Source organism: Crocodylus siamensis, chromosome 6 (genome assembly GCF_052110815.1).
Source record: "Crocodylus siamensis isolate JL-2025a chromosome 6, ASM5211081v1, whole genome shotgun sequence".
Lineage (NCBI taxonomy): Eukaryota > Metazoa > Chordata > Crocodylia > Crocodylidae > Crocodylus > Crocodylus siamensis.
Genome location: NC_143400.1, coordinates 65113160 through 65139918, shown reverse-complemented (window position 1 = coordinate 65139918; position 26759 = coordinate 65113160). Strand labels below are relative to the sequence as shown.

At 43.0% G+C, this 26759-nt stretch overlaps 1 protein-coding gene and 1 non-coding gene across 6 annotated transcripts in view; both read left to right on the top strand.

Moving 5' to 3' along the window:
* TFDP2 (transcription factor Dp-2) overlaps positions 1 to 26759 on the top strand; it is a 151327-nt gene that overhangs the window by 63031 nt on the left and 61537 nt on the right. For 3 of the 5 annotated variants that reach the window (XM_090051161.1, XM_090051160.1, XM_090051163.1), the window contains one exon: positions 24196 to 24299. In XM_090051161.1, the coding sequence (XP_089907287.1) occupies positions 24196 to 24299 (104 nt within the window). Of the gene's footprint in view, positions 1 to 10434; positions 10514 to 24195; positions 24300 to 26759 lie in introns of those variants that run through there. The other 2 variants (XM_090051162.1, XM_090051164.1) reach the window with 1 other exon arrangement.
* On the top strand, positions 14036 to 14152 carry LOC149862927 (U5 spliceosomal RNA). Its single transcript, XR_016443379.1, has one exon. It is a non-coding gene; the product is annotated as a U5 spliceosomal RNA (small nuclear RNA).

The window sequence follows — 26759 nt, the reverse complement described above, 5'->3', positions numbered from 1 at the left end:
ACAGAGATCTGATGGAGGTGGAGGTGTCCTCCCTTGCCTGAGTGTCCTGCTGGCTGGTTTTGTTCCCTTACGAGAGAGATTTTATTTTGAGCTGTTATGCAGTCACTTCTATATATACACTACTCAAAAAAACAAATCAGGACAAAAAATTATTTTTTGAAATAAGAAAAAAATATTTTATAGTAGATGTTTGATTTTTAGCATATGATTTGGAGTTTTTTAAATCTATAATTTGTTAAAATGGTATCTTCACCATTAATTTTACGTGTTCAGTCAACAGCTCACCAGAACTCATTAAGTGGCCCACCAGCTGAAATAATTTCCCAACCCTAACCTAGAAGATAACCTGATGATATAAGCTACAGTGAACATGAATTTGTTGAGAATAGGCTATGCCACACCAACCTGATTTCTTTCTAGGACAAAGTCATGGGCTTTGTGAATAAGAGTGTAACACTGGATGTGATATCAGATTGGTACAGGGGGGAAGGCAGCTCCCGTCACTGCTTGCACCCTGGGAGAGCACAGGTGGGGGGGTCCTGTGCCCCTGGATTTGCATGGGGGCAGGGCAGGTGTGCTGCAGCTGCAGGCTGGAGCCGGGGCTGCGTTGGGCTATTCTCAGCAGGGGCTGGGCTCGGGAAGGGGGCTGCAGCCGCCCCAGATTTCACTGTAGCCCTGCTCCCAGTGCTCTCACCACCACTGCACACCCAGAGCAGCCCCAGCTCTTCCTGGGGTGTGGGTGGAGGTGGGGCATTGAGCCAGGGGTATAGTGAAATTTGGGGTGGCTGCAGCCCCCTCCGTAGCCCCCTTTCCGAGCCCAGCCCCTGCTGAAAAGAGCCTGACACAATCCTGGCTCCAGCTCACAGCTGCAGCCTGACTGTCCTGCCCCACGCAAATCCAGGGACACACAGTTCCCCCCCTCCCCATGCCCTCCCGGGGTGCAAGAAGCAGCAGGAGCCGCTCTGACAAACTGCGGCTCCATCCCACATCCTACCTTGCCCCAGCTGGGAAGCCCCTGCCCCTTTCCTCACCATGGGGGGTGTTGATCTGCCCCTCCACATCCCTTCCCTCCCCCCCTCCCTTTCCACTACAATGGACTTACCAGCTGCATACAGCTGTATTGGAAATCTGTTTGTTGTCGACCAGTATGCCTCCTTAAATATTGGCTATCGGTATCAGCCCCCAAATTCTCTGTTGGTGCATCCCTACTAATTAGAATGCTCCAACAGCCTCACCATCGCATGTATTCAGCACCCCCACTTTTCCATTGAACGAGCTTTAGTTAAAGCACCACTGCCACCATTTTGAAGTGCAGGATGCTGAATATACAAGACATTGCTGGTGTTTTCATCAGTGTCACCCTGGATCACGTGTACAGATCCTCACAGAGAACAGGATTAGGATTCAAAATGGGCTTGATAAATTGGGAAAAATGGTCAGAAATAAATAAATTCCGTAACAGTGGGTGCATCTGAGTGACCAGGGAGCAAGTGAACAGGAACTGCGAACAGGTTAAGCAGTTTACAGGCAGTTTGCAGGCCAGTTCATGGGCCCCCACCCCTTTTTTAGGGGCAAGTCTTTCAGCTTGGTGTGAGGAAGCAGGGGGGAAAAAAAGAACCCTTTGGGGCAAGGAGCAATAAACAGGCCCGTTCAAGGTGAGTTTGCTAGAAAGGGTCTGCTTGGAAGAAAAGCAATAAGATAGAGAAGGCAGATTAAGAGACCCAGGGAAATAGGTGGAGGACATTGCAATGCCAGAGCCACTGCCAACTGCCTCTGCTTGCACCTGTGAGGCTTCTCTCCAGGCAGGACTGCTCACCCTCGAGGCTTCCATCCAGGTCCAGTTTTGGCACTGGGGGGACTGCAGCTTGCAGGTTCCTTCCAGTGACGGCCCGGTCGGGGAGTGCCTGCAGTGTGAGGAGTGCCTCCTGGTGGTGTCTCTCAGGGAACAGGCAAGAGAGCTACAGGAGGAGGTGGCGAAGCTCCAAAGTAGCCTCTGACATGAGGCACTTATCGATTTGATGCTTGAGGAGACCTCCGGGACTGTGGAAATGCCAGATGCAGAGCTAGAGAAGAGAGAGAGTGTGCATTCCTAAGAGGGTGGAAGCTGGAGCCTTGTGACTTCTGGCAGCAAGCAGTGATCTTCACCTCCATTTGCAGTTGTTCATCTGGAGAACAGATATGCAGCTCTAGCAGCATAGAGGGAGGACCGTGTTGCATTGGTGGAGGAAGACAGGCCTGGACTCACCAAGGTGGGAAGGATTGAGATTTCGCTACCAAGAAGAGCGATGGGTGGTGGTTGGACAGAGGGTACCATCTGTCAGCCTGACCTCTTGTCTTGGGAGGTCTGCTTCTTCCCCGGGAAGACTACTACTGACTACTACCTCATGTTGCTAACCCATGTGGGCACCAATGATACTGCCAGGGGGGACCCTGAGTGTATCAAAAGTGAGTACAGGGCTCTGGATGCAAGGGTGAGAGGGTCTGGGGCTCAGATTGTGTTCTCGTCAGTCCTTTCAGTCAAGGGAAAGGGTCCAGAAAGGAGCAGGTGCATCTTGAACACCTGGCTGTACAGGTGGCTTCACCAGCAGGGATTTGGCTTCTTCAACCATGGGATGTTGTTCCAAAAAAGAAGGATTGTTGGGAAGAGATGGGGGGATCCACCTGATGAAGAAGGGGAAGAGCATCTTCGCACACTGGCTCGCTAACCTAGTGAGGAGGCCTTTAAACTAGGCTCAATGGGGGATGGAGACCAAAGCCCTGAAATAAGTGGGGAAGCAGGAGACCTGGAGGAAAGGCAAGCAGGAGGGGGCAATAGGGGAGGTGCTGTCATACTCCTGAGAAATCAGGGCGATTGACTAGTTACCTCAGGTGCCTGTACACAAATGCACAGAGCCTGGGAAACAAGCAGGAAGAATTGGAAAAACTTGCACAGTCACGACACTGTGATGTGATTGGAATAACAGAGACTTGGTGGGATAGCTCACATGACTGGAACATTGTCATGAATGGGTACAAACCGTTCAGAAAGGACAGGCAGGAGAGAAGAAGAGGAGGAGTTGCACTTTATGTAAAAGAGCCATATAATTGCTCAGATCTCAGGTCTGTTGAGAGTCTCTGGGTTAAAGTTAGAGGGGAGAACAATAAGGGTGATGTCATGGTGGAGTTGCTATAGACCACCAGACCAGGAGGAAGTACTGCATAAGGCTTTCTTTAAACAGCTAATGGAAGTTTTCCAGTCACAAGCTCTGGTTCTCATGGAAGATTTCAATCATCCTGACATCTGTTGGGAGGGCAATATAGCAGTGCACAGGCAATCTAAGACATTTTTGGAGAGTGTTGGGGACAACTTCCTGATGCAAATGCTGGAGCAGCCAACTAGGGGCCCTGCCTTCTTGACCTGCTGCTCACAAACAGGAAAGAATTGCTGGGGAATGTGGATAGCAGCTTGGGCAGCAGTGACCACGCAGTGATTGAGTTCAGGATCCCGAGGAAAGAAACGATGGAGAGCAGCAAAGTAAGGACCCTGGACTTCAGAAAAACAGACTGTGACTCATTTGGGGAACTCATGGGCAGGATCCCCTGGGAACCAGACTGAGGTGGAGAGGAGTCCAGAAGAACTGGCTGTACTTTAAGGAAGCCTTACCGAAAGTGTAGGAACAAACCAGCCCAATGCACAGGAAAACTACCAAGAATGGCAGAAAACTAGCTTGGCTTAGCAGGGAACTCTTTAGTAAACTAAATCACACAAAGGCAGCTTATAAGAGGTGGAAACTTGCAGAGAGAATTTAAGAGCACTGATTGGACATGCGGGGATGAAGTCAGGAAGGCTAAAGCACAGTTGGAGTTGCAGCTAGCAGGGGATGTAAAGGGAAACAAGGAGGGTTTCTACAAGTATGTCAGTAGCAAGAGGAGGATCATAGAAAGTGTGGGTCCCTTACTGAATGGGGGAGGCAACCTTGTGACAGAGAATGCAGAAAAGGCTGAAGTGCTCAATGCCTTTTTTGCCTCAGTCTTCACAGGCAAGGTCTGCTCCCAGACTACTGCACCAGGCAGGAGTTTGGGGAGGAGGCAAGCAGCCCTCAGTAGTGAAAGAATAGGTTAGGTACTACGTAGAAAAGCTGGACGTATACAAGTCCATAGGTCAGATGGGAGGCACCAAAGGGTGTTGAGGGAGTTGGCTGATCTGATTGTAGATCCATTGGCCATCATCTTTGAAAACTCATGGCAATCAGAAGAGGTCCCAGATGCTTGGAAAAGGGCAAACTTAGTGTCCATATTTAAGAAAGGGAAGAAGGAGGATCCAGGGAACTACAGCCCAGTCATCCTCACCTCAGTCCCTGGAAAAATCATGGAGCAGATCTTCAAGGAATCCCATTTCTATGTGGGATTCTTTTCCTTCTTGGAGGAAAAGAAGGGGATTAGGAACAGTCAGCATGGATTCACCAGGGGCAAGTCATGCCTGACCAACCTGATTATCTTCTATGACGAGGTGACTGGCTTTGTGGATGCGGGGAGACCGGTGGATTAGTGTACCTTGATTTTAGCAAGGCTTTTATATGGTCTCCCACAACATTCTTGCAGGCAAGCTAAGGAAGTATGGGTTGGATGAATGAACTGTAAATTGGATAGAAAATTGTCTGGAGCATTGGGCTCAGAGGGTAGTAATCAATGGCTTGATGTCTAGTTGGCAGCCGGTATCAAGTGGAGTCCCCCAGAGGTTGGTCTTGGGGCTGGTTTTGTTTCATGTTTTCATCAGTGACCTGGAAGATGGCATAGGGTGAACCCTAAGCAGGTTTGCAGATCACACCAAGCTGGGAGGAATAGTAGATATACTGGAGAGTAGGGCTAAAGTTCAGAGTGACTTAGACAAATTGGAGGATTGGGCCAAAAGGAATCACATGAGGTCCAACAAGGACAAGTGCAAAGTCCTGCACTTAGGATGAAGCAATCCCATGCACCAATACAGGCTGGGGGCTGACTGGCTGGGCAGGAGCTCTGCAGAAAAGGACCTGGGGCTTACACTGGACACTAAGCTGACTATGAGTCAGCAGTGTGGCCTAGTTGCCAAGAAGGCTAATGGCATACTGGGCTGCATTGGTAGGTGTGTTGCCAGTAGGTCAAGGGAAGTAATTATTCCCCTCTATTCAGCACTTGTGAGGCCACATCTGGAGCCCTGTGTTCAGTTTTGGGCCCCCACTACAAAAAGGATGTGGGCAAATTGTAGAGAGTCCAGCAGAGGGTGACAAAAATGGTGAGGGGGCTGGGGGACATGACGTATGAGGAAAGAATGGGGGAGCTGGACTTGTTTAGTCTACCGAAGAGGAGACTGAGAGAATACTTAATAGCAGTCTTCAACTACCTGAAGTGGCGTTCGAAAGAGGATAGAGTTAGTCTCTTTTCAGTGGTGGCAGACAGACCAAGGAGCAACGATCTCAAGTTGCAGCAAGGGAAGTTTAGGTAGCATATTAGGGAGAACTGTCTCACTAAGAAGGTAGTAAAACACTGAAACAGGTTACCCAGAGAGGTGGTGGAAGCTCTATCTTTGGGGGGTTTCAAAACCCAGCTAGACAAAGCTTTGGCTGGGATGATCTAGTTGGGGCTGGTCCTGCTTTGATCAGGGGGTTGGACTAGATGACCTCCTGAGGTCCCTTCTAACTGTAACTTTATATGAATCTATGATCTATATGAGATGCTTTACTGAAGAGCTAGCTAATTAGGTCTGCAGTATAGCATCACCATGTACGTGCGTGGCGCTATTAGGCTGCAATAAATTAACTCTACTGTAGCATAGTACTGCCAGACACAAGTACTATCCTACAGTGGAGTGGTTTCATGTGGTGAAACCATGTGGCTGGCTGGGGCACAAGGGGGCTATAGTATGGGGACTGCCTGCTGGGTAGCCCCATGCTGTAGCACCCTCGTGTCCCAGCTAGCCCCTCTATAGCATGTTGGGCCAAGGCGGGAGCAGCTGTGGGCTGGCAGGGTGACCCCCTGGACACCTTGCTAGCTGGGGCTGTACCACCCCAACTCAACGTGCTATGGTTCCAGGTGCATGTGTAAATGCAACTGGGAGCATTAAACTCTGGCGTGAATTAATGTGTCATTAATATCATGTGTAGATGTGTCCAATAAATATAATATACTATGCTTAGGAAAGAACAATCAGCTACATGAATGCAAAATGGAGAGTGATTGGTCAGGCTGCCATATTGCATGAAAGATTTTAGGGGTTATAAATAGATCAGAAGTTGAATCTGAGTAGGCTTGGCAGAATTAGATTTTTTTAAATATAATTTTGATGGCTAAAACCAATGTTTATTTATAAGTATTTGTTTTGAGTTTTATTGATTTTCATTTTCAGAATTGTGCAAAGTTAGGAGCGTGGGGGGCAGACAATTTAGTAATGACAGTATTCTGTTTAAAAGCTTTTTAAAATCTCATCAAAGTATAAAACATAACTATTCATAATTCAGTAAGCCATACCTGCTTTAAACAATTCTGTTCATTCATTGGGGAAGAGCTGAGTGGACAGAAACTATAAGAGGTGGGCAGTGGCAGTCCCAGAACTCTGTGTACCCAAGGAGAGACCATGGCTGCCTTCAGCCCCCCCGCTACCACCTAGGGCTTGGCCTGGACAGGACCCTGCTGCTACTGGTAGCCTGTTACCTCCCTCCAGCCTGCTTCTGGCATCTGTGAACAAGCAGCCAGTTGCTTAATTGACAAATAATTAAGCTTCCCATTGTTTTGTTCTTTAATCCCTCCACCCTCTGTCCCTCTAGCTCTCTTTCTCCATGGTTCAGTAACAGGGGCAAGGTTTCCCCTTTCTATAAATTTCAGTTATTACTGATGGGAATATTTTTCTGTTGATCTGTGTGTGGGGTGAGATCGATGTTTATCAATTTAACAACAACAACAACAGATTTTTCCAAGCCCAAATATGAGTCACCAGTGTAAAATTGTTTCCAAAAAAGATAGTGGCAGGCTGGATATACTAACAGTAATGTTGTATATGAGTCATGGGAAGTGATTCTTTTGATTCTGTTCAGCACTTGTGAGGCCTTGCTAAAGTACTGTGCCCAGTTTGAGGCACTGCACCAAGAAAGATGCGGGCAAGTTGGAAAGAGCCCAGAGGAGGACAGCTAAAGTGATTACAGGTTTAGAAATTGTGATGGATGAGGAAAGGTTGGAAAAACTGGGATTGCTTAGCTTGGAAAAGAGAAGATTGAAGGGTGATTTAATAACAGTCTACAAAAAAGGGTTGCAGTAAAAATTATAGTAACCAATTATTTTCTTTGTAGGGGACAGGAGAAACAGTAATAAGCTTAAATTGCAACAGAAGCCATTCAGATTAGATACTTGAAAAAAACTTTCTATGAATGTGGTTAAGCACTGGAACTGGTAATCTTGAGAGGATGATTAGAATCTCTATTATTGGTAGCTTTTAAATAGAGGATGTTTAGGATGGTTTGATGGGGATGACCTTGCCTTGTGCAGGAGGTTGAGGATGACCTCCTGATGCCCTTTGCAAGCCTATTTTTTATGATTTGTTGATTAAGTAGAGTCAGTGAATCAACAAATTATTTCTAGTCACTGTATGCCAGTTTTTCAAAAGCACTATTTCGAGACCATCTAGTCCAATCCCCTAGACAAGAAGGGAAGATGTCTCTTTTCATCTAAAGATGAACATAGATCAAGGCTGGTTAACTGGCAGCCCACAGGCTGAGGGGTTAAAAGGTGGCCTGAGAGCTCCTGCCCAGCTGCTGCTCCCTGTATTGTTCTTGATGGGGCACCTGCCATGGTCTCCAAACTCTCCCTCTCTTCTCCATCTTCCACTTTCTGCCCTCAATTCTGGAAGTAGGATGGTGCACTGGGAGGGGGCTGGCTTTTGTTTAGTGCATTTGTGGCAGGGTTCTGGAGTGCCCGTCGTAACTATGTGGCAGGGGCACCGGGGTGCCCAAGGGAAGGAACGGGCTCTGCATACAGCGGGGGAGTGGGGGGTGTTGCCAGTGCAGCATCCCCAGCCAGGAGGGGAGTGGAGCTGTGTGAATGGCGGGGGTAAGCCGGGCTGCCTGCGCTGTGCAAGTGGCAGCAGGGACAAGGACTAGGCTTCCTGTGCGGGGAGGGATGCTGGGGAGGGGCTGTTATTTGCATGGGAAGCATCCTACACCAGTGTTTCCCAACCTTTTCCAGCCCAAGGCACACTTACATTAATAAAATTTTTCTGTGGCATACCTGTTAAGGCATTCCCCATCCTCCTACCTATTGTAGCTCATTGCCATGGCAAAATTCCATGGCATACCTGTTCATTTCTGACCGCACACTTTTGTGCCATGGCACACTGGCTGCGAAACACTGGCCTACACAGAGTGTCTCTCCCAGGTCTGCAGCCCGTGTGGCAGCCTGACATAGATGATGTGTAGTCAGATGTTTCAAAACACCTAAGCAGGTTAAGTGCCTAATGCATGTTGATTCAGGGTTCTTTGGGTAGATGTTATATCTTTTGTTAGACCAACTAAAATAGTTGGAAAAAAGTTCTTTGCAAACTTTCGGGCACAAACACCCTTCTTCATGAAAGAGATTAAATCAATGGGCATTAGACACCTTAACTACTTTATGCACTTTTGAAGATCTGCTGGGAGTCCACCTGCATCTTTAGGTACCTAAGTACCTTTTCATCTGATTAGGTATATAATTAAAACACAGAGTTATTTAAATTTGAGGCTAACTTCTTGATTTATCATTTTATTTATTTTTTAAATACTTTTAAAGCATCATATTAATTTTAGACTTTAGGGCACCATAATCAAATTTTAATTTTAAATGGGTTTCTATTTAAAAAGAAAATCTATTTAATATAATACAATATTTTATTTCAGCAATATCTACTTTTTAAGTTGTGTATATACATTTTTGTACATCACTGATTGTTATATACCTGTTCCTCACTAATATCAGGAATGGATTTGCTAGCCAGAGCAAACCAGATCCAGATTTTTCTCAAAAGTTCTTAAGTGGGACTTGGGTGGCATTCAGGTGCCTAGCCCACAAAAAAGTAGTCCAGATCAGCCATGAGCTTGTGAGTGGCCACAAAACTACATAAGTTCCTAATGTTATTAAACATGTCCATTTTGGCCTGAAAGATTCCCAGGTATCTTGGTTTGAGCTTGCATTTATGTTTAGAAGTTATCCATCCTATGGTTTAGGTGTCTGTCTCCCACCCAAGCTCAACTGAGTCAGTGTTGGAAGTCTGTCTCCCTGATCTCTTCCTAGGCATTTGTGGAGCCCACAGATGAGGGGCTTCAGTGGCAGACACTTTGCATGAGCTGCCATTGAAAGAAGTGGCAGCTACAGGTGCTTTGGGTGCTTTCACTGTGCTGCCACAGGGAGAAATAGTGGCTGTAGGTGGGTCCTTGAGCCTGCCATACCACCTCTGACCCAAGCTGGGTCATTCTGGCCTGGCAATCTCAAAGGTTGCTGCCCTCTCATTTAGACAGTCATTGGTTAAAAAAATAGAAATAACCCTGGCAGCAGTGGCAGGAGAAGCATTCAAGAGCAGAAGTTATTGCGGGCACTATGCCATGGTGCTCCGAATGCTGTTTTGGTGTGACATAGGTACTTCTACTTCAGGCATCTCCATCATCATGGGGTTCAGAGCACCTAATTTGCTGCCCTAAATCTAGAGTCTACGCTTTGGGAAGAAGCAGTAAACCAAACTCACATGTGTTTCATATTTCCTGTTGGTCTGCTGTAGTCACCCATTGCTCAGTGCCTACTTGCCCTGGATTGATCTTGGGAGGTGACTCTTTGTCTCTGTGGACTGTATGGGAACCCAGGTGCATAACATGTAAATGTGCATTGTCCTCTTTGTGGATGTCTAATGTAGAGGCATTGCAACAGCTATGGGGGTGCCTATGAAAATGATTTGAATCCACCCAAGGTCAGACATGTTGTGAGGAGTGTGAGGTAACTGTTCCAAAACAAAGAAGTGGGCATCTTAGTTCAAAATTTAAAATGGACTCAGAGCTCAGCTCAGCTTTAAAGATGTATCAAGGCTTCTCGCTCTAAGACTGTTAAAGTTTTGATGCAGCCTGGGAGCCAAAAGAACTTACCAAATAATGCAATTTAGAGGCTTCACTATTGCAATTTTTATGTGGAGATGGTATAACTGCTTGAATTAAATTAATGACGTAAATGGTAGGTAGACTATAGAAGACATGACTGAGTAAAAACAATTCTTTTTAAAGCCAGGAGGAGTTGTTCTGTCTGCAAATAACAGAGTATCAGTTCTTGCAAAATGTTTTATTTTAACTTCAGTGTTTCATCTTTATTAAATAGAGTTGATGCATAACATCTGTCCAGAGCATCTTTTTGGTATTCTAGCTAAGTATTTGAAGTGGATTTGTTCTGAGTTTGATTGGTTATGTCTGGCACAGTCTCAAGTTTCCTCTGAATGGTAACAAAGACTGTAGAGTGTTGTTGGTACTGCTGTGAAAGGCATGCTTCCTTAGTCCAGGTAAGAGAGATCATTTTGTTTCTGTCTGCTGTACAAGTATTTTGCAACAAATACCTTGCAATTTAAACAGCTGTTGTTTAAAATTAACAAAGAACTCCTAGGGGGCTAAATTTAAGACATTCCTGAAAGTTGCAGGCAGGAAAACTACACTCTGTTGAGGGGGAGGGGTAAAGAGTTAGTTCAGTTTGTCACTTAAATGCATAAACAGATACGATAGAATTTGGAAATCATTTGATCTCTGTAGCACAGTGGTAGGATGTGATGTTGGCTAATAAAAAAGCTCTGAATGTGGCATATTGATTGTGGATTCAGGCCATTAAATCTAGTCAAAATAGCCATACCTCCAGTTCCTTATTTTAAATTGCTAAAATGAACTTTACCCCTTGTGATTTATACATTATTAATTCCTTGTTTTAGTAATGTGCAAGATGCAAAATGCTTATGTTTTTATAGATTATTAGAAATAAGTCCAAAAGTAGATAGCTGTGTGTGCATTTTACTAGGTGGTATTTTACTATCTTAATTAGTATCTGGTACTATTTTCTTGACGTATTTGTGCTTTGAAAATGTCAGCTGTATTCTAATGAAGCCAGGGTATTGTTTGTTCATAAAGGGGCTAGTGCATTCCACTGCTTTATGGTTTATTATGAGGCACAGTGTGAGAGTGTGGGTGGCACCATTTGGTGTCTGCTTCTAGGATTGTAATTGCTATTATGCAAGTTTTTTTGGATTGGCAAAAAAATACAGCAAATGAGTTTCTGTCTACATCGACTCAGCATAAGCAAAGACTTTAGCAATGTATATTTTTAAAAGTTGAAGAAACATACTTGAGATACCTAGAATGCTTATGTATACTTTTAATTCTGTTTATCCATTGCATACCTTGCCATGTACACTATTAACTTTTTTAAATTTTGATTTTTAGGGATGATTCCTTCTAATACTTTGCAGGTTTTGTTTGTGGAATAAAAAAAATTGTAATCTGCTCAGAATTATTAAAATAATAATTAAATCCCTGTTGGGAATAAAAAAGATCTGATTTTTTTGAAAAGCTCTTGATAGTCTTTGAGCTGGGAAATGCCTGATGATGATTTGATTCAGAAAAAAAGAAACAGATGTCTTTCCTGTTACAATTGCGGTTGTTTCAGTCAAAGCTTGCAGTTGCAGATGGGGGTGAGTGGGTCATAAATTTAACTTAACCAGCTTATTTCCACAGAAGAATTTACTGAAAATTAAATTATATTTATTTGATTCTCTGTTTTTAATTGTACTGTAGCAGCTTAGACTTAGTTTTTATCATTAACTTATTTCTAAAATTCTTAAATTTATGGGAAGTTTGAAAATACCTGCAAAAGTTGATTTACACGTGAATTTAATTATGTACATAAGGAATTGACTTTGTAGAAATATTTTATTATAAATTAATTATATGCCCAAATGACTTGAGAACATATCTAGATATGCTAATGCATGCGACACATACAGAAGTTGCCTGAATTTCATTTTAAGCTCTTCTACTGAATTTTAAGGTCTATAGCAATTGACACATTTTGTCTATGAATAGGAGTCAGCAAGCTGATAGTTATCAGTTGATAGGGTGTGGAAGAGACAAGTGGTAGCATTTAATTGACTTATTTAAATATTTATGGAAGTGCCTGTTTTATTGTAATGTAAAAAATATAACATAGCATTAAGATTCATAGCAGTAATTTAAGAGGAATTAAGGGCTGAATTTTAAGTATTCTTGTATTTTATTTTTTTGTGATAATATTCCATTAATGTTCATAACTTTTAATATTTATTGTTAACAAGATAAATAACTTAGTCTTCAATCCTGCAACTGATTTTTTGAAGGAAAGGCCTCTCTGCCTCAGTCTCCATTGAAATCTTTGGGCTTTGGATCAAAGCACTTATTGGTAACAATTTGTGCTATTGTAACAGTTTACAGTATTTAAATAAAATAAAGTATTCTTAATACTAAGTTGTGATCCCTGATGCAAATGCAAAGGTCAACTCCAAAGGTCCAATTGTAGGATTGTCAGCAAAGACATCAGTTGGCCACTTTTTAGGATTGGATTCATAGACTTTGAGCCACTGATTCTCAACTGGTATACCATGGCACTCTGGTTGTCTTGAGATCCTTTCAAGGGTAGTTTGGGGTAACAGTGTTAGCACTGTTTGGTGTGCAAACATGATTTACAAGAGATTACAAATAGGGATTACCCAGAGATTTCAGATAGGGATTTATGGTGTTGAAAACATTCTGTCCTGTTGTGGTGTTTCAGAGTTCTTAGCAATAAAAGGATTGCTCTATTATTTTTGTAGCCAAAAATCAGGTGGAAATTAGGAGTTGACATTTGCTGAGTGGTGTCTTGAATCTAAAAAGGTTAAGAATCACTGATTTAAGTACTTCAGGACTTGAGCTATATAATGTACAGTGCCTAGTTTGAAAATGATAACTGTGAGCTGGTGATGTCCTGTTTGATCTCACAGGAAAATTATCCATGTTTGGTACAAGGTCCCTCTTCTTAAAACCAATATATTTACCATTTAATATTTTGCCTTTCAACACATGGCATAAGCCAATACGTATCTCAATAAAATAATTTTTTTTTTTACATTTTTTCCTTTGAAGATTATATACTTTCTTTAATTTAGCTTTTGTTTGGTAAATATATACAATAAATAAATAAATATTGTATATTAAAAATATATGTGCCTTATAGTAGTCAACAGCAATGTAGGGATGTGTCTGAGTGCCCAGGGCAAAGTAGAATTAGCGACTACCAATTAATGAATGTGAACATACAGCTGTCAGCGGCAATCACCTTTTTCCTCCCCAGCAGTTGCCCTTATGCCCCTCCAGTTGGACCCACTGGTAGTCAACTCTGCCATATATTTTACTGTGTCATATTATGACTTCTGTAGCTCATTTTAAATGTTTCAGCTTAATAGAAACCAACACATGGGGACAAATCACATATCCTTATTGCAAAATATCCTAATATACACATCCAGTATTCTATAACTTTAGCGCCTGTGTTAGATTTGATTTTTAAGGTTTGCTGCAGTCTATAATTTTACCATTAAAGTAACTTAATTGTAGATCTAAGCTGAAATCCAGTGGCCAGAAGTTTCCTAAATTATAAGTATTCTTTGGATATTAATTTCTGGGATTTAAATCTAATTCCAAGTTGGCAACATATTCTTAAATTAAATGCATTTTCTCTACTAAATGCAAAGGCTTTCTTTCTTGTTGACATATATTCAGTGTTGCAACCCCAGCTGAGTGATGTATGCTTCCCCCATGGTTTGCTTCAGACGAGCAGTGACAAATTCTAGAGTCACGGATTGACATTGTTTCTAGTTTAAATTTTAACAAAACTTAAGACCTGGCAGATTTTATACAGAAAAATAGATGGAAGATCTCTAGCTCTGCCTTATAAAAGATGCTATTTGCTAAGTTTAAATGGGATGCAATATATAAACTAAACAGTTTTTATAAACTAAGTGTGGAATGATTGACTCTGGTTTCTCTTCAGATTGCATAAGTCTTTTGCCTTTTACTAAAGATTTCTATGGAGGAGAACTGGTTAAATTTTTGTTATAGTATAGAGTAAGTTTAAAATTATTTAGTGATTATAGGAGTAAAACTTGAAGCCAAGTAGCATAAAAATGAAATATCAGGCTATCTCTGTAACTACCTGTAGGAAGTGTAGCTTTTTCCTGAATTTCTTGCATAGATTAATAGGTCCTACTTTTTAAATAGTATTTGTATTTTTCAAAATATTAAATAATAGTAGAACTGGTGATTCTGTATGATGCCTAATTATAATGGTGATAGATACTGACAGAAAAAAAAAATTTCTATTATGCCCCTCTGTCAAGAGAACAATAGTATTTTTATGTATATATCTACTAACAAATTTTTATTTTGAATTTGTACCAGTGACCAATAGTACTCATCTTATGCATTGTTTTGCATACAGAATGGTTATAGATACAGTGATGGGGAAGTTTTTCACCTCCCAGTGCCTCTTTTTTCATATTTAAAATAGAGGTAACTATATTTTTCCCCTTTGTAAAATGTTTTGAGAGCTGCTGATGAAAAGTGCTATATAAAAGCTAGGTCTTACTATTACATGAATCTTTGCAGTTGGATTCAAATATACTCACCTTTTTCATCCATGTGATGGGATTACTGTGACTAACAGTAACATTTTGCATGTGCTTACATAGTTGCTGGCATGTATTCTCTAAAATGTGAATTTGCAGTCTTTTTGTCTTTTGCTTTTCCCCAATACACGTAGAAAGCCCCAGTGATTCAGAAGGATTGATGGTTGCCTACTGACCAGGATATGAGGGACACCAGTAAAATTTGTCATCTGTATAACACTTTCTCATGTGTAAAGGTTGTCCAGGCACTCAGTAATTAGATATATACTCCCTGTTTGACTTCTGATAGTTAAAGAATTATAGAATCATAGAAAATTAGGGTTGGAAGGGACCTCAGGTGGTCATGTAGTTCAACCTGTGCTTAAAGCAGGACCATCCCCAACTAGATCATGCCAGCCAAGGCTTTGTCTAGCCAGGTCTTAAGAGCCTCTAAATATGGAGATTTCACAGACTGTCTGTGTTACCCGTTCCAGTGCTTTTCTGCACTCCTTGTTAGAGCCTAAACTTCCCTTGCTGCAACTTGAGACCCTTGCTTCTTGTTCTGTCATCTGCCACCACTAAGAACAGTTTAGCTCCATCCTCTTTTGAACCCCCCCTTCAGGTAGTTGATGGCTGTGGTTAAATCTCACCTCAGTCTTTTCTTCTCCAGATGAAATAAACTCAGTTCCCTCAGCCTTTTCTCATAAGTTGTGTTCCCCACCCCCCATCTATTTTTGTTGCCTTCTGCTGGATTCTCTCCAATTTGTCTACATCCTTTCTGTAATGGGGGGCCCAAAACTGGACACATTACTCCAGATGTGGCTTCATCAGTGCCAAATACAGGGGAAGAATCACTTCCCTCAATCTGCTGTCAGCGCTCCTACTAATACAGCTCAGTATGCTGTTAGCCTTATTTGCAACATGAGCATACTGTTGGCTTATATTAAGCTTATTGTCCACTGTAAGAGCCAGATCCTTTTCTTCAGAGCTGCTGCACAACCCTTCAGTCCCAGCCTGTACTGGTGCATGGGATTGTTCCATCCTAAGTGCAGGACTTTGCACTTGTCCTTCTTGAACCTCATGAGATTTTTTTTTGGTTCAGTCCTCCAATTTGTCTAAGTCATTCTGAATCCTAGCCCTGCCCTCCAGTGTTTCTACTTCTCCCCCAAGCTTGATGTTATCTTCAGACTCGCTTAGGGTGCAGTCCATCCCATCTTCTTGGTTGATGATCAAGATGTTGAACAAAACTGGCCCCAGTACTGACCCTTGGGGTACTCATACTGGCTGCCAACTAGACATTGAGCCCCTGACTACTACCCTCTGAGCCCAATGATCCAGCCAGTTTCTGTCCACCTTGCAGCCCATTCATTAAATCTATAGTTCCTTAGGTTGTTTATGAGAACTTTGTGAGAGACGGTATCAAAAAACTTGCTGAAGTCAAGGTGTATCGCGTCCACTGCTCTTCCCGCATCCACCGACCCAGTCATCTTATCAGAGAAGGCAATTAGATTGGTCAGACATGCCTTGCCCTTGCTGAATCCATGCTGACTGTTTGTAATTATCTTCTTCTTCAAGAGAATATATATACCTATTACACTGAGCACGGACAATTTATTACAGTCCTCCTGTTCCTATTTAGAGGAGACCTGCAAAGAGAAACGTGTCTATTTCCTCTTTTGATTCTTTAACATATAGAAATAAAACCTAAAAAGCTTATTTTATTGTTTATTTAATATGGAACACTTTCAGTCTTAATATGTGTATTTTGCTGAAGAACTAGTAGTCTGTAGGTGTGATTATTGCAACTCATAATGACAAAAGAAGCCATGTTTACTTAAAAACTTCCAACTGGTATAAAATACCACAGACAGTCTGTTTAGCAACCCATTATTCTGCTTTCTTTCCTGGCTTCCAGTTCAATACAATTTAATTCAAGATTGGTGTCCTGATTTTAAAAGCTCTCCAGGTCCCTGCTGTTTTAGGATGATCTCTTTTGTGACTGTGATCTTTTCTAGCAGTTCTGTTCCACTGGACCACTGAAATGGTTGACCAGCAGGGGAAGGTCTGTGAGTGCAGGAAGTAGAACTGTCACTGGGCACTATAGAATTTACTTGCATATTTGGGCTTCACTGTTTGAAGAAGTAAACATAATACTCATTTGAGGTGCTTACCCAAACAAATGCAAACTCTAGCAGCTATCTGGCAAATTATCCTATTTAATTGGGAAGAAAGAGGCATTTCTGTTTCTACCTGTTTGGGCAAAGTCAGGTGAACACCTGGGCTGTGAGACTCAAGAAGAGTAAAATTGGAGAGAGATTTTTTTAGTTAGGTTGTTTAAAATGCTTTAGCATTTCTGTAACTCGAGCTCTTGACAGATATTTAGAAATACTGCTCCGCTCAGAACTTTTTCCCCTTTGGTGTATTATGAAAGAGTCCTTGCCATACCATTGCTTAAAAACCAGGAAGCTAAAGACCGATATTTCCAAGATAAAAATTATAGTAGGATCCCTTCTCTGTTGCATTAAAATGTTTAAGTTTGTATTTTTTTATCTTGAAGCAAAAAAGGAAAAACAATTGTGCAAGAGGGCCAAGAAAAAATAACACTCCTTTTAAGATTGTTTCTTGGGGCTGTAAGTTTACCATCCAAGGGGGATTTGTGGAGGTACTGAGAGGAGGTAAAACAAAAACAACAAAGAAAATGCACAAAGCTATAACAATGAAGCTCCACCAAAAAGACACTTATATACTTATTGTGTCTGAACTATATATATTGTCTTTGCCTAATTTAGGACTATGAGCTCTTTGAACAAGATTCATACCATCAACATTTTTATAACATCAAACACAATAAAGGTGTCTAATAAATAATTATGACTTTATGGAGTCATCTAGGTTGTGTTAGAGTACAAGACACAGTAAGGGTGTGGCTGTCCTATGTAGTAGGGGTGTGTGGCAGGGCACTGCAGGTGCCTGCCACTTTAAGGGCCTGGAGCTGGCAGCTACCAGGTGCCTGATGAGGGCAGCCATTTTGAATCATGGGCTGCCCATATCAACAGGGCAGTTCTGCTGCTGGGGGCCAGGCAACAACATCGCCTAGCTGCAGAGCTGCTGGTGTTATCTGGAGGTAAGGAAGGAGCTGTAGGGGATGGTAAGGAGGCTCCTGGGCCTGGGCACGACCTAAAACTGTACCCTGCCAGGAGTGGGTGGCCTGGTAGGGCTCCCAGTGGTGCAGGAGCCCCCAGGAAATGCCAGGCCAGTTACCAACCTGGTGAAAGGCGGGTTGGGGTGCCTTAGCCCCTAGCCCCCACAACCAGGTGGGTTACCCCTTGTTTGGAGGGCCTGGAGGGTGGACCCCCAGAGAGAGAGAGAAAAGGCCATAGACTCGCACCTGTCTGGACATCCCCTGGCTGGTCCATGCTGGGGCCAGGACCGGAAGAGTCATAGAATCATAGAATCATAGAAGTAGGGTTGGAAGGGACCTTGTAGATCTTCAAGTTCGACCACCTGCGTGGGCAGGAAAAAAACTGGACTCATATGACTCCAGCCAGATAGGCATCAAGCCTCTTCTTAAAGACCTCCAGGTTAAGAGTCAGCACCACTTCCCTTGGAAGTTGGTTCCAGATCCTAGCCACCCTGACTGTGAAGTAGTTCTTACGGATGTCTAATCTAAACCTACTCTCCAACAGCTTATGGCCATTATTCCTTGTTATGCCAGGGGGTGCTAGGGGAAACAAGGTCTCTCCCAAACCCTTTTGGTCCCCCCTAGTGAGTTTATAGATGGTCCCCATGTCCCCCCTCAGCCTTCTCTTGTGAAGGGTGACCAGGTTCAGGTCCTGCAGTCCCTTATTGTAGGGTCTGCCCTGTAGTCCCCAGACCATGCAGGTGGCCCTCCTCTGGACCCTCTCAATGTTGTCCACATCCCTCCTGAAGTGGGGCGCACAGAACTGGACACAGTACTCCAGCTGTGGCCTGACCAGTGTTGCATAGAGTGGGAGGATCACCTCCTTGGCCCTACTGGAGATGCACCTGTGGATGCATGACAATGTCCAGTTAGCCCTGCCAACCGTGACCTCACATTGTCAGCCCATGTTCATCTTGGAGTCAGTAATGACTCCAAGATTGCGTTCAGCCTACGTGCTCTCAAGAAGGGAGTTTCCCATCGTATAAGTGTGCTGCTGGTTACTGCTGCCCAAGTGCAGCACCCTGCACTTGCCAGTATTGAAACGCATCCTGTTTTTGCTAGCCCACCCCTGTAACCTATCCAGGTCTTGCTGCAGTCTTTTCCTCCCTACTAGTGTGCTCACCTCACCCCAAATTTTGGTATCATCAGCGAATTTAAATAGGTTGCTTTTCACCCCTTCGTCCAAATCGCTGATAAAGAAATTGAACAGCGCGGGCCCAAGGACTGAGTCCTGGGGGACTCCGCTGCCCGCTTCTCCCCAGGTCGAATATGACCCGTCCACCACCACCCTCTGAGTGTGACCCTTCAGCCAATCTGCAAACCATCTGACTGTGTAGGCATCAGTGCCACAGTCGCCTAGTTTTTTAATGAGGATGGGGTGGAAGACGGTGTCAAAGGCCTTGCTGAAGTGTAGAAAGACTACATCCACGGCAACACCTGCATCCAGTGCTTTCGTGACCTGATCATAAAAGGCAATCAGGTTGGTCTGACATGACCTGCCCCTAATGAAACCGTGCTGGTTACCCTTGACCATCATTCCTGAAGGTGGCCCGTTGCAAATGTGCTCCATGATGATCTTCTCAAAGAGTTTCCCTAGGATTGAGGAAGGACTGACGTGCCTATAGTTGCCCGGGTTCTCCCTCCTCCCATTTTTAAAGATGGGGACCACACTGGCTATCTTCCAATCATCTGGCACCGGGCCCGAGCACCACAAACACTTGTAAAGCCATGCCAAAGGCCCTGTAATAACCCCTGCTAGCTCCCTCAACACCCTGGGGTGGAGAGCATCTGGACCCACTGATGTGAACACGTCCAGCCCCTCCAGAAGCTCTCTAACCCGGTTCTCCCCCCTGAAGGGCTGGGGGCCCACCGCAAGGAACGCCCAAAAGCCAAGGGCCTGGGGTCCCAACTGGCTTGGAGGTGGGCCAGGGCTAGTGAGCTGAAGGTCCCGGGGGGACCACACCCAAAGGGGAAGCGGTTCAGGGAGCTATGCTGCCTGGTATGAAGGCTGATGAGACTGCCTAAGGAGAGGAATCCAGGCGGGGTTCACTTAGGAGGATTCTGGGGCCCAGTTTGGGGGCCGGTGATTATGATAACATCTGGATGCCATCAGCAAAGATTGGGCTGCGGTGTAGGGGAGGAATGGAGCCTCAGATAGTGCCCCCTAGCATCGGGGCAGAAAATGGGCAGCTTCCTGCTTAATTACATCAATGAACTAATTAACAACAAGGCGTGGTGGGCAAGAAGGCGGGCGGTTAGCCCAGAAACAGGTGGGCAGGCCACGGTTAAATTGGCCCCAAGAAGGCCCCCTGTTACAGGGTGCTAAGTGTCCAGCCCACAGGGCTCCCCCAGGTCTGAAAATTTGGTGGCAGGAGTGCAGTGTCAATTAATACTGCCACCTTCTCTGGCTGCCAAATTCCCGAACTCCAAGCCCTGCAGGGGGTTGAGGCCAAGCCACTCCCCCTCTCCACAAAGCTGGATCAGGGCAGCCATACACTCTGGAGGTTGGATCAGAGCCCTACGTTTAGTCTCATCACTGTCATAGCAGCCACTAATAGCTCGAATATTGTAATGGAACATAAAGTTCAAGTGCTGGTCAGTGCTGGTGTAGTATGTTTGTGAACAAGCCTAACTGGATACTGGGTGCATCTGCACATGAGCCCAACTGCACAGTTGTTACTGTGCAACCATTTAGTACTTGCTTTAGGAACTAGACGTCGAGCCATGGCTACTGTGCAGTAGCACTGGTATCACAGTTTGTGCCCGCTGACACTATGTCGCTATGGTGTCTCATGTAGATGCACCCAATATCAGTGAAAATACACCTATATATAACTTAATTTTAAAATGTCAACTCCAGGTGGGCATAGATAAACTCAACTTTATGAATATGCTTTCCCCTTTCTGTTTCTAGTGGGAGTACATTATTGAAAGTTTTAATGGAAAAGCTGTGCTTTGTGTGAGGGCACCTCGGGATGGCATAGAAGAATGAGTAATGGGAAGTGAGTAAAGGAAGTATTTGAAAGAGAAGCTTGAGAAGGACTTGGGCAAGTAAGTGTGAAGGAAGTGAAAACAGCCACCTTGGCAGAGGAGGATTTGGCCTTGTGGTGGAAGACAGGAAGTTTGAACATGATGTGGAAAGGGAACGGAAATCAATGAAGGAATGTGGGGAAGAGGATAAATTGGACCAGTAAGGAAGCAGATTTTTTCGAGAAGTAACATTTTATATAACCTGTGCAAGGATGAATGGGACTGAGCTTGGCATAGATATGTCTTCCAAATGTGGAGGGATGGTGATGGACTACTAGTGAAGAAGGTTTTTACATTAACTTGGCTATATGTTGGTAAAAGAAGAGAGGTTATCACGTTTATGCGCTGGGGAAATGGAGAAGTTGATGGTGTTGTCAACTAATGGAGAAAACAGAATTGAGAGAAGGAAATATGTTCCAGATCATGCTTTAGTTTAAGATGATATTGTACCCAAAACATGATGATTAAGGTGAGCCATTCAGTAATGCAAAACTGAAGAGAGACTGTAAAATTGGAGGTTACAAGAGAAACTTCAAAGTGTGTTTTCTTACACAGGAGTCAGCAGCCTTTGTCGGTGTGAGTTGCCCTTTGTGACTCAGCCCCCTATAGTGAGCAGCTGCTTGTAATTACCCTTATCACTGATCCCTAACCCCTCTGCAGTGAGAGTAAGTGCACACATGGGGAACAGCGGGCTCCGCAGCGAGGAGAAGCATTGTGGAAGGGATGGGTGTCATGGGGCAGCTCCATGCCATTGATCTCCCCTATGACAGATCAGTCGTTCATGGGTCTGATTGGACCTCTTTGGAGGCTGTATCCAGCCTGAAGGCCATGGGTTGCTGATTCCTGACATAGAAATAATAACTGAAACAGAGCACATAAAGTCACTGAATAGTAGAATGTAGAAGGGGAAGAAAATAGATGGAGGATAACATGTTTTGAAATTCTGGGGTGATTCACTTTGCTGACCCGTCTGTGGGCATGTAAAGGAATCTGCCACATGATGTAATAAGGTCTGTGTCACCACTGAATAGTAACTCTTCCTGTTTGTTGAGTAGTAACTCTTCCTCTGCTGCTTAGCCAGTTATAGCAGAGGGATGACAGAATATGTGTGGGTTTTGATGTTTAAATATCCTTGTGATCTCTGGTGCCTCATGTGTCATAGAGTATGCATTGGAATGTAAACCTCCACAACTAGAGCACCTGCTGTATTTCCCAACACCAGTTTGATATTCAACTTACAACTTCTTGAGGTATATAGTGATGTCTCTTTGAAAACTTTTCGACAGTGAGTGATAAATTTATGCTGGTAGAATGGTGCTTTAGTGTCAGTGCTAGCCCACCATAAGCTTTCCAAAAAATAGCCTTTTTTTTACGTGTGCTTTTAGCTCATTCCAAGAGTCAGCAACATTTCAGTCTCAGGAGCTTGTGGTCGCAGGGTTCCAAACTGATACTATTCCTGGGGAGCATCTCAAGCTCTATGCAGAGCCAAATATTCGAGGGAAGAGGTAAAAACTTTACCTAAGCTCCAGTAGACACCTTTCTTTTTTTTGCTGAGTATTCATCCTGGCCTGTCTTCTGAGAAAAGACTTAAAATAATATATGCACAAAGCATTTGGTAATTTTTGCATTAATTCCCTTGTGAGGATGAGTTTTATATAGATATATCTATAGAAATATATTTAAGTACTTACTTTTTCGTGCTAATTCCTGAAAGTATTACTGTTCTTAAATATGATTCCATTTATCGCAGTTCTGATGCTTCTTCTACTTGATCCTACCATGAAATTGTATTGTTGAATTTATGACTCTCCAATCATTTCATGGCAAAAGATTTCTTTCCTAAATGAAGAACTGACCTCACTTCAGGATCAAATGCAGAGAGGAGCTGGACAGTGTATGCTTACTGAAACATAGCTTCAGCAGTTAGCAAAAAGAGGAAAGTTAGAGGAAACATATGAAAGGTCAGTGGATTCATGTTTCCATCTGACACATTCTGAAGTTATTCCCAGAGATTTTCTTTTGTTCCTAAGTATTTTCCTGGTAAGGGATTATAGGTATAGATAATCTAATGGTTACATCTCACAAGGTATATTTATTTAGGATATTGACAAGTTCTTGTAATTGAAAATGTGACATACCAGCTATATTTTAGAACCTAATAAGAGCTTGCAGTAGGTACTCCTTTGTTTATTAGATTTATATGTTGTCCTTCCCAACAGAGGCTCAGGGTGGCTTACAGTAGGAGACATAAAAGCAAATGGAGTAGGATTGAAGCAAAAGCTTGTTAAACAGTATCTTAGCCTCTCCTGGATTACTAAATGTTTGCCAAAATAGGACGGTCTTACAGTGTTTCCAGAAGATGTCTTGGCCTGGACTTCAGCAGGCCTCAATGGGGAGGGAATTCCAAAACCAAGGAGCTACTATTGAGACAGACCTATATATTTTTGCCAGGCAAGCTTGCTGCACTGATGCATCAAGGAGGAGATTGCTCCCAGCTGACCTTGGGGATCAAATGCAAATGCAGTGGAGCATAAGGGAGATGTTACATACTTACAGCCCAAACCTACCCCTAAGGGACTTCTCACCCTTGTGCTGTGTTGCTCTGATTTCTTTGTGTATGTATTTTGTTGGAGGCAATGTAAGCAAGATTCTCAAAGTCCATGAAAACTAAGTAGACAGGTTAATTGGAGTAAATGCTACCATCTAAGTATTAGGATGTGACTATAGGTATGATTAGATAAACTACTAGAGCTCTGTTCCTGACTCTTGTGTGGGCTTGCTTCAAGGGCTTGAGCAAATGGTGCAGTCTTCGTGCTTCATTTTTCTCCTATGTGAAATGAAGAGAGTACCTTTCTCACAAAGATAGTATACAGCTGTATCAGTTAATACTGGTGGAATGTTTTGGGATGATGAAAAGTGTAATGAAAAGTGCTGACACAGTGGCCATGTCTATATTGTATGTATACATGTCACTGTGGAAGTATTGTTGTGTTGGTTTATTTTTTTCAGGCTACTCTATTGAGTTTAGCTTTTTTTAGTGTACCAGCCTATAGGTTCTTCTTTTTTTTCTAACAGAATCAAGAGGATGCAGAATTTAATACAAGTTTTAAATTGCGTAAAGTTTTGAGACCTGATAGTTTTAACAGGACCTCTTAAAAAGGCTCAACTTGAGTTTTTTTGAAAGTATGTTTAAAAAAATATGTAAAACAAGAAATGTGTATGGTTCAAAGCCAAACATTACAGTGAAGATTCACCAGTGTTATTGACAGTTTACTTTATAAAGGAATAACTTAGAATTTCTCTCTCTTTTCTTCAGGTAGTATTTCAATAATTGCATTACCAGTTTCCAGTACAAACTCACCAACCAAGATATTGCCAAAAACCTTAGGACCAATAAATGTGAATGTTGGACCCCAAATGGTAAGTAATATAATTCTGGGCAACATTAAATTGCTGGTGTGAGTGATTTCCTGTTTTGTGTAGCATAACATTTTTAAATGTGAAGATGTAAACTATGTTAAGTTCTTCTTGCAGCTTCCTCCTGCAGTTGTAAAGGCTAATAAATAGATTTAAATGAGCCTCCTTGTATAGACAGGTAGTAAAACAGGTACAGTGATCTTGGCATTCAACCACACTGCCAGTCCCAAGATTCTGTGTTTTATCTGAGGCGTAATATGCCTAAGCTTTATAACGTGAGTGGTCACTAGTACAGAAATGGACAGCTACACCAATTGGTTGATGTTTTATCTATTAATCAAAATTGTATTAAAAAATAGAGCAGCAGTATTTTCCCTCATCTGAATGTTACCGTAGCTGCTGCAGATTTGTGTGTGTTCTCTCCACTCAGGCCCTCGGATTGCCAGAAAATGCCTGGCATTTGGTTATGTGCTCAGAAATGTAAGTTGTTGCCATTTCTGTAACACTACTAAATATGATCTTTTCCCTATCTATGCTAAGTGAACAGCATATAACACTCATGCAGGGAGCTGTATTCTAGAGAATGATTTTCAGGAACTGCTCAGTTACCTAGGGAAGAGGGAGCAGTAATGGTTACCAAGATAAAGGTTACAATAAACCCTTACTTGACATACCTGAGACCTTTGATCTACATGAAACAGCCAGTTAAGGTGTAAGAGAGGGCTTGTCCAACTGGTGGCCCATTGATTACACACAGCCCACAAGGGGTTAGCGTGCAGCCCTGAGGCTTCCGTCTGGCGGCCACTCCCCTCCATTGCTCTGGCTGCTATAGATAGGGGGCCTCTGAGCTCCTCTTTTCTCCTTTGGCTTCTGCTTCTTGCCCTGCTCTTGAGGGCAAAACAACATGGTGAGAGAGGAACCAGGGAGGGGTCTGTGCTGCACACATGGCTAGGAGTGGAACTGACTAGCTGAATGGCAGGGAGGTCCCCAGGAGGGCTGTCGCCATAGTCTGCAGGCCATGCGCTCTGAGGTTCTGCCGTCTGTGGAACTTGCCACCCCTGCTACCACCTAGATTAGAGTTGGACAGCCCTAGTGTAGAACAAGAATTTGTCATAACAGTTTTTGGTCAGCCACAATCTCCAGTAATTTTCTGTTCAAGTTAGGTAGGAAGCCACAAGCATGAAAGGCAGGGCTCTTAACTTCATTTCTCTGTCCAGTGCCTTGCCTTGCTTGCAAATGGAAGAGAGAGACACCAAGTTCATACAGTCACTGCTGTCTAAGCATGCTCCTGTTCTATGCTTATCCCTTGTCTTTTGGCAAACATGGGCTCTGGAAGCAACAGTAAAAGTTATAGTGTGACATGTAGTACAGCATTTTTACTACTGTTTTCTTCTCATTCTGCATCACATCCACACATATACACGGTCTCTTGAGCTATGTCTTGGCCAGATTAGGCAACATGTTGGTGAAAACTCCTGGCTTGCCTGAATCCTGTAATGCTAATTTTCACTTTTGCTATCAAGTGGTGAATTATGGGTCATATTTTTATCAGCCTAGATGCAACTTGTAGCCAGTTTCAAATGTGTAAGTGAGGGCAAGAGGCTGGGAAGTGACTTATTCTGTTAAAATAAAGCCACAAAGCTAACACACTTTTGATATGTGTTTACTTCGGAGGTGTCCATTTCAGGACAGTAGGTTAAACTAAACTTAGTTTAGTCCACTGTCCTGTTAAATTTGTTGATCTGTTATTGACAAGCGCACTTAAAATTACTACAGCTAAGAAATAATAAAGAGAAAGTAATTTCATTTCTCAAGTAGACTTCAGTGAGACTAATTGTATGAGGAACATCAAACACATAAGAAACTAATCTTGCCAGTTTACCTGTTGTGTGCATATGATTGTCCTTTGTCTAACATTAACATTACATTAAGTCTTCACTCGAGTCATTTATTCTTCTTTTTCACACGGTAACAGAAGACACCCAATTTAGAAAGACAGGAAAATAATTACCAAATGACAACACTTGACAGTAGAATCTGGGAGCAGGTATATGAGCGATTTCAGATTCTAAATTCTTCCTTTAAAAAAACCACCAGATTTCAAGTGATGGGAGTCTCTTGAAATACATGCAAATGGCACATGTAGGACAGCTCTTATTTTGACAATCAACATTGAGCTCACTAATCCAGTCTTGGGTAGTTAGGCCCCCTTATAAATCTGGATGCCTAATTAACATCTTTCTTCACTGATCTCTTGTTTTTTTTTCTAAAAATGAACAAAGGGAAACATTTGTTTATTAAATACACTTGGTCTGTTGGTTCTTTAATTAAAACTAGCTTGAGTCTTTTTCTGTCTCCTCTCTTTTATGCTTCATGGAAAAGAGTTTTTATCTAACTGTATGGAGGGCACATAGATGACAGCCGACATAAATACAGTAGTAAGGGCACTACGAGCTGTGTAGA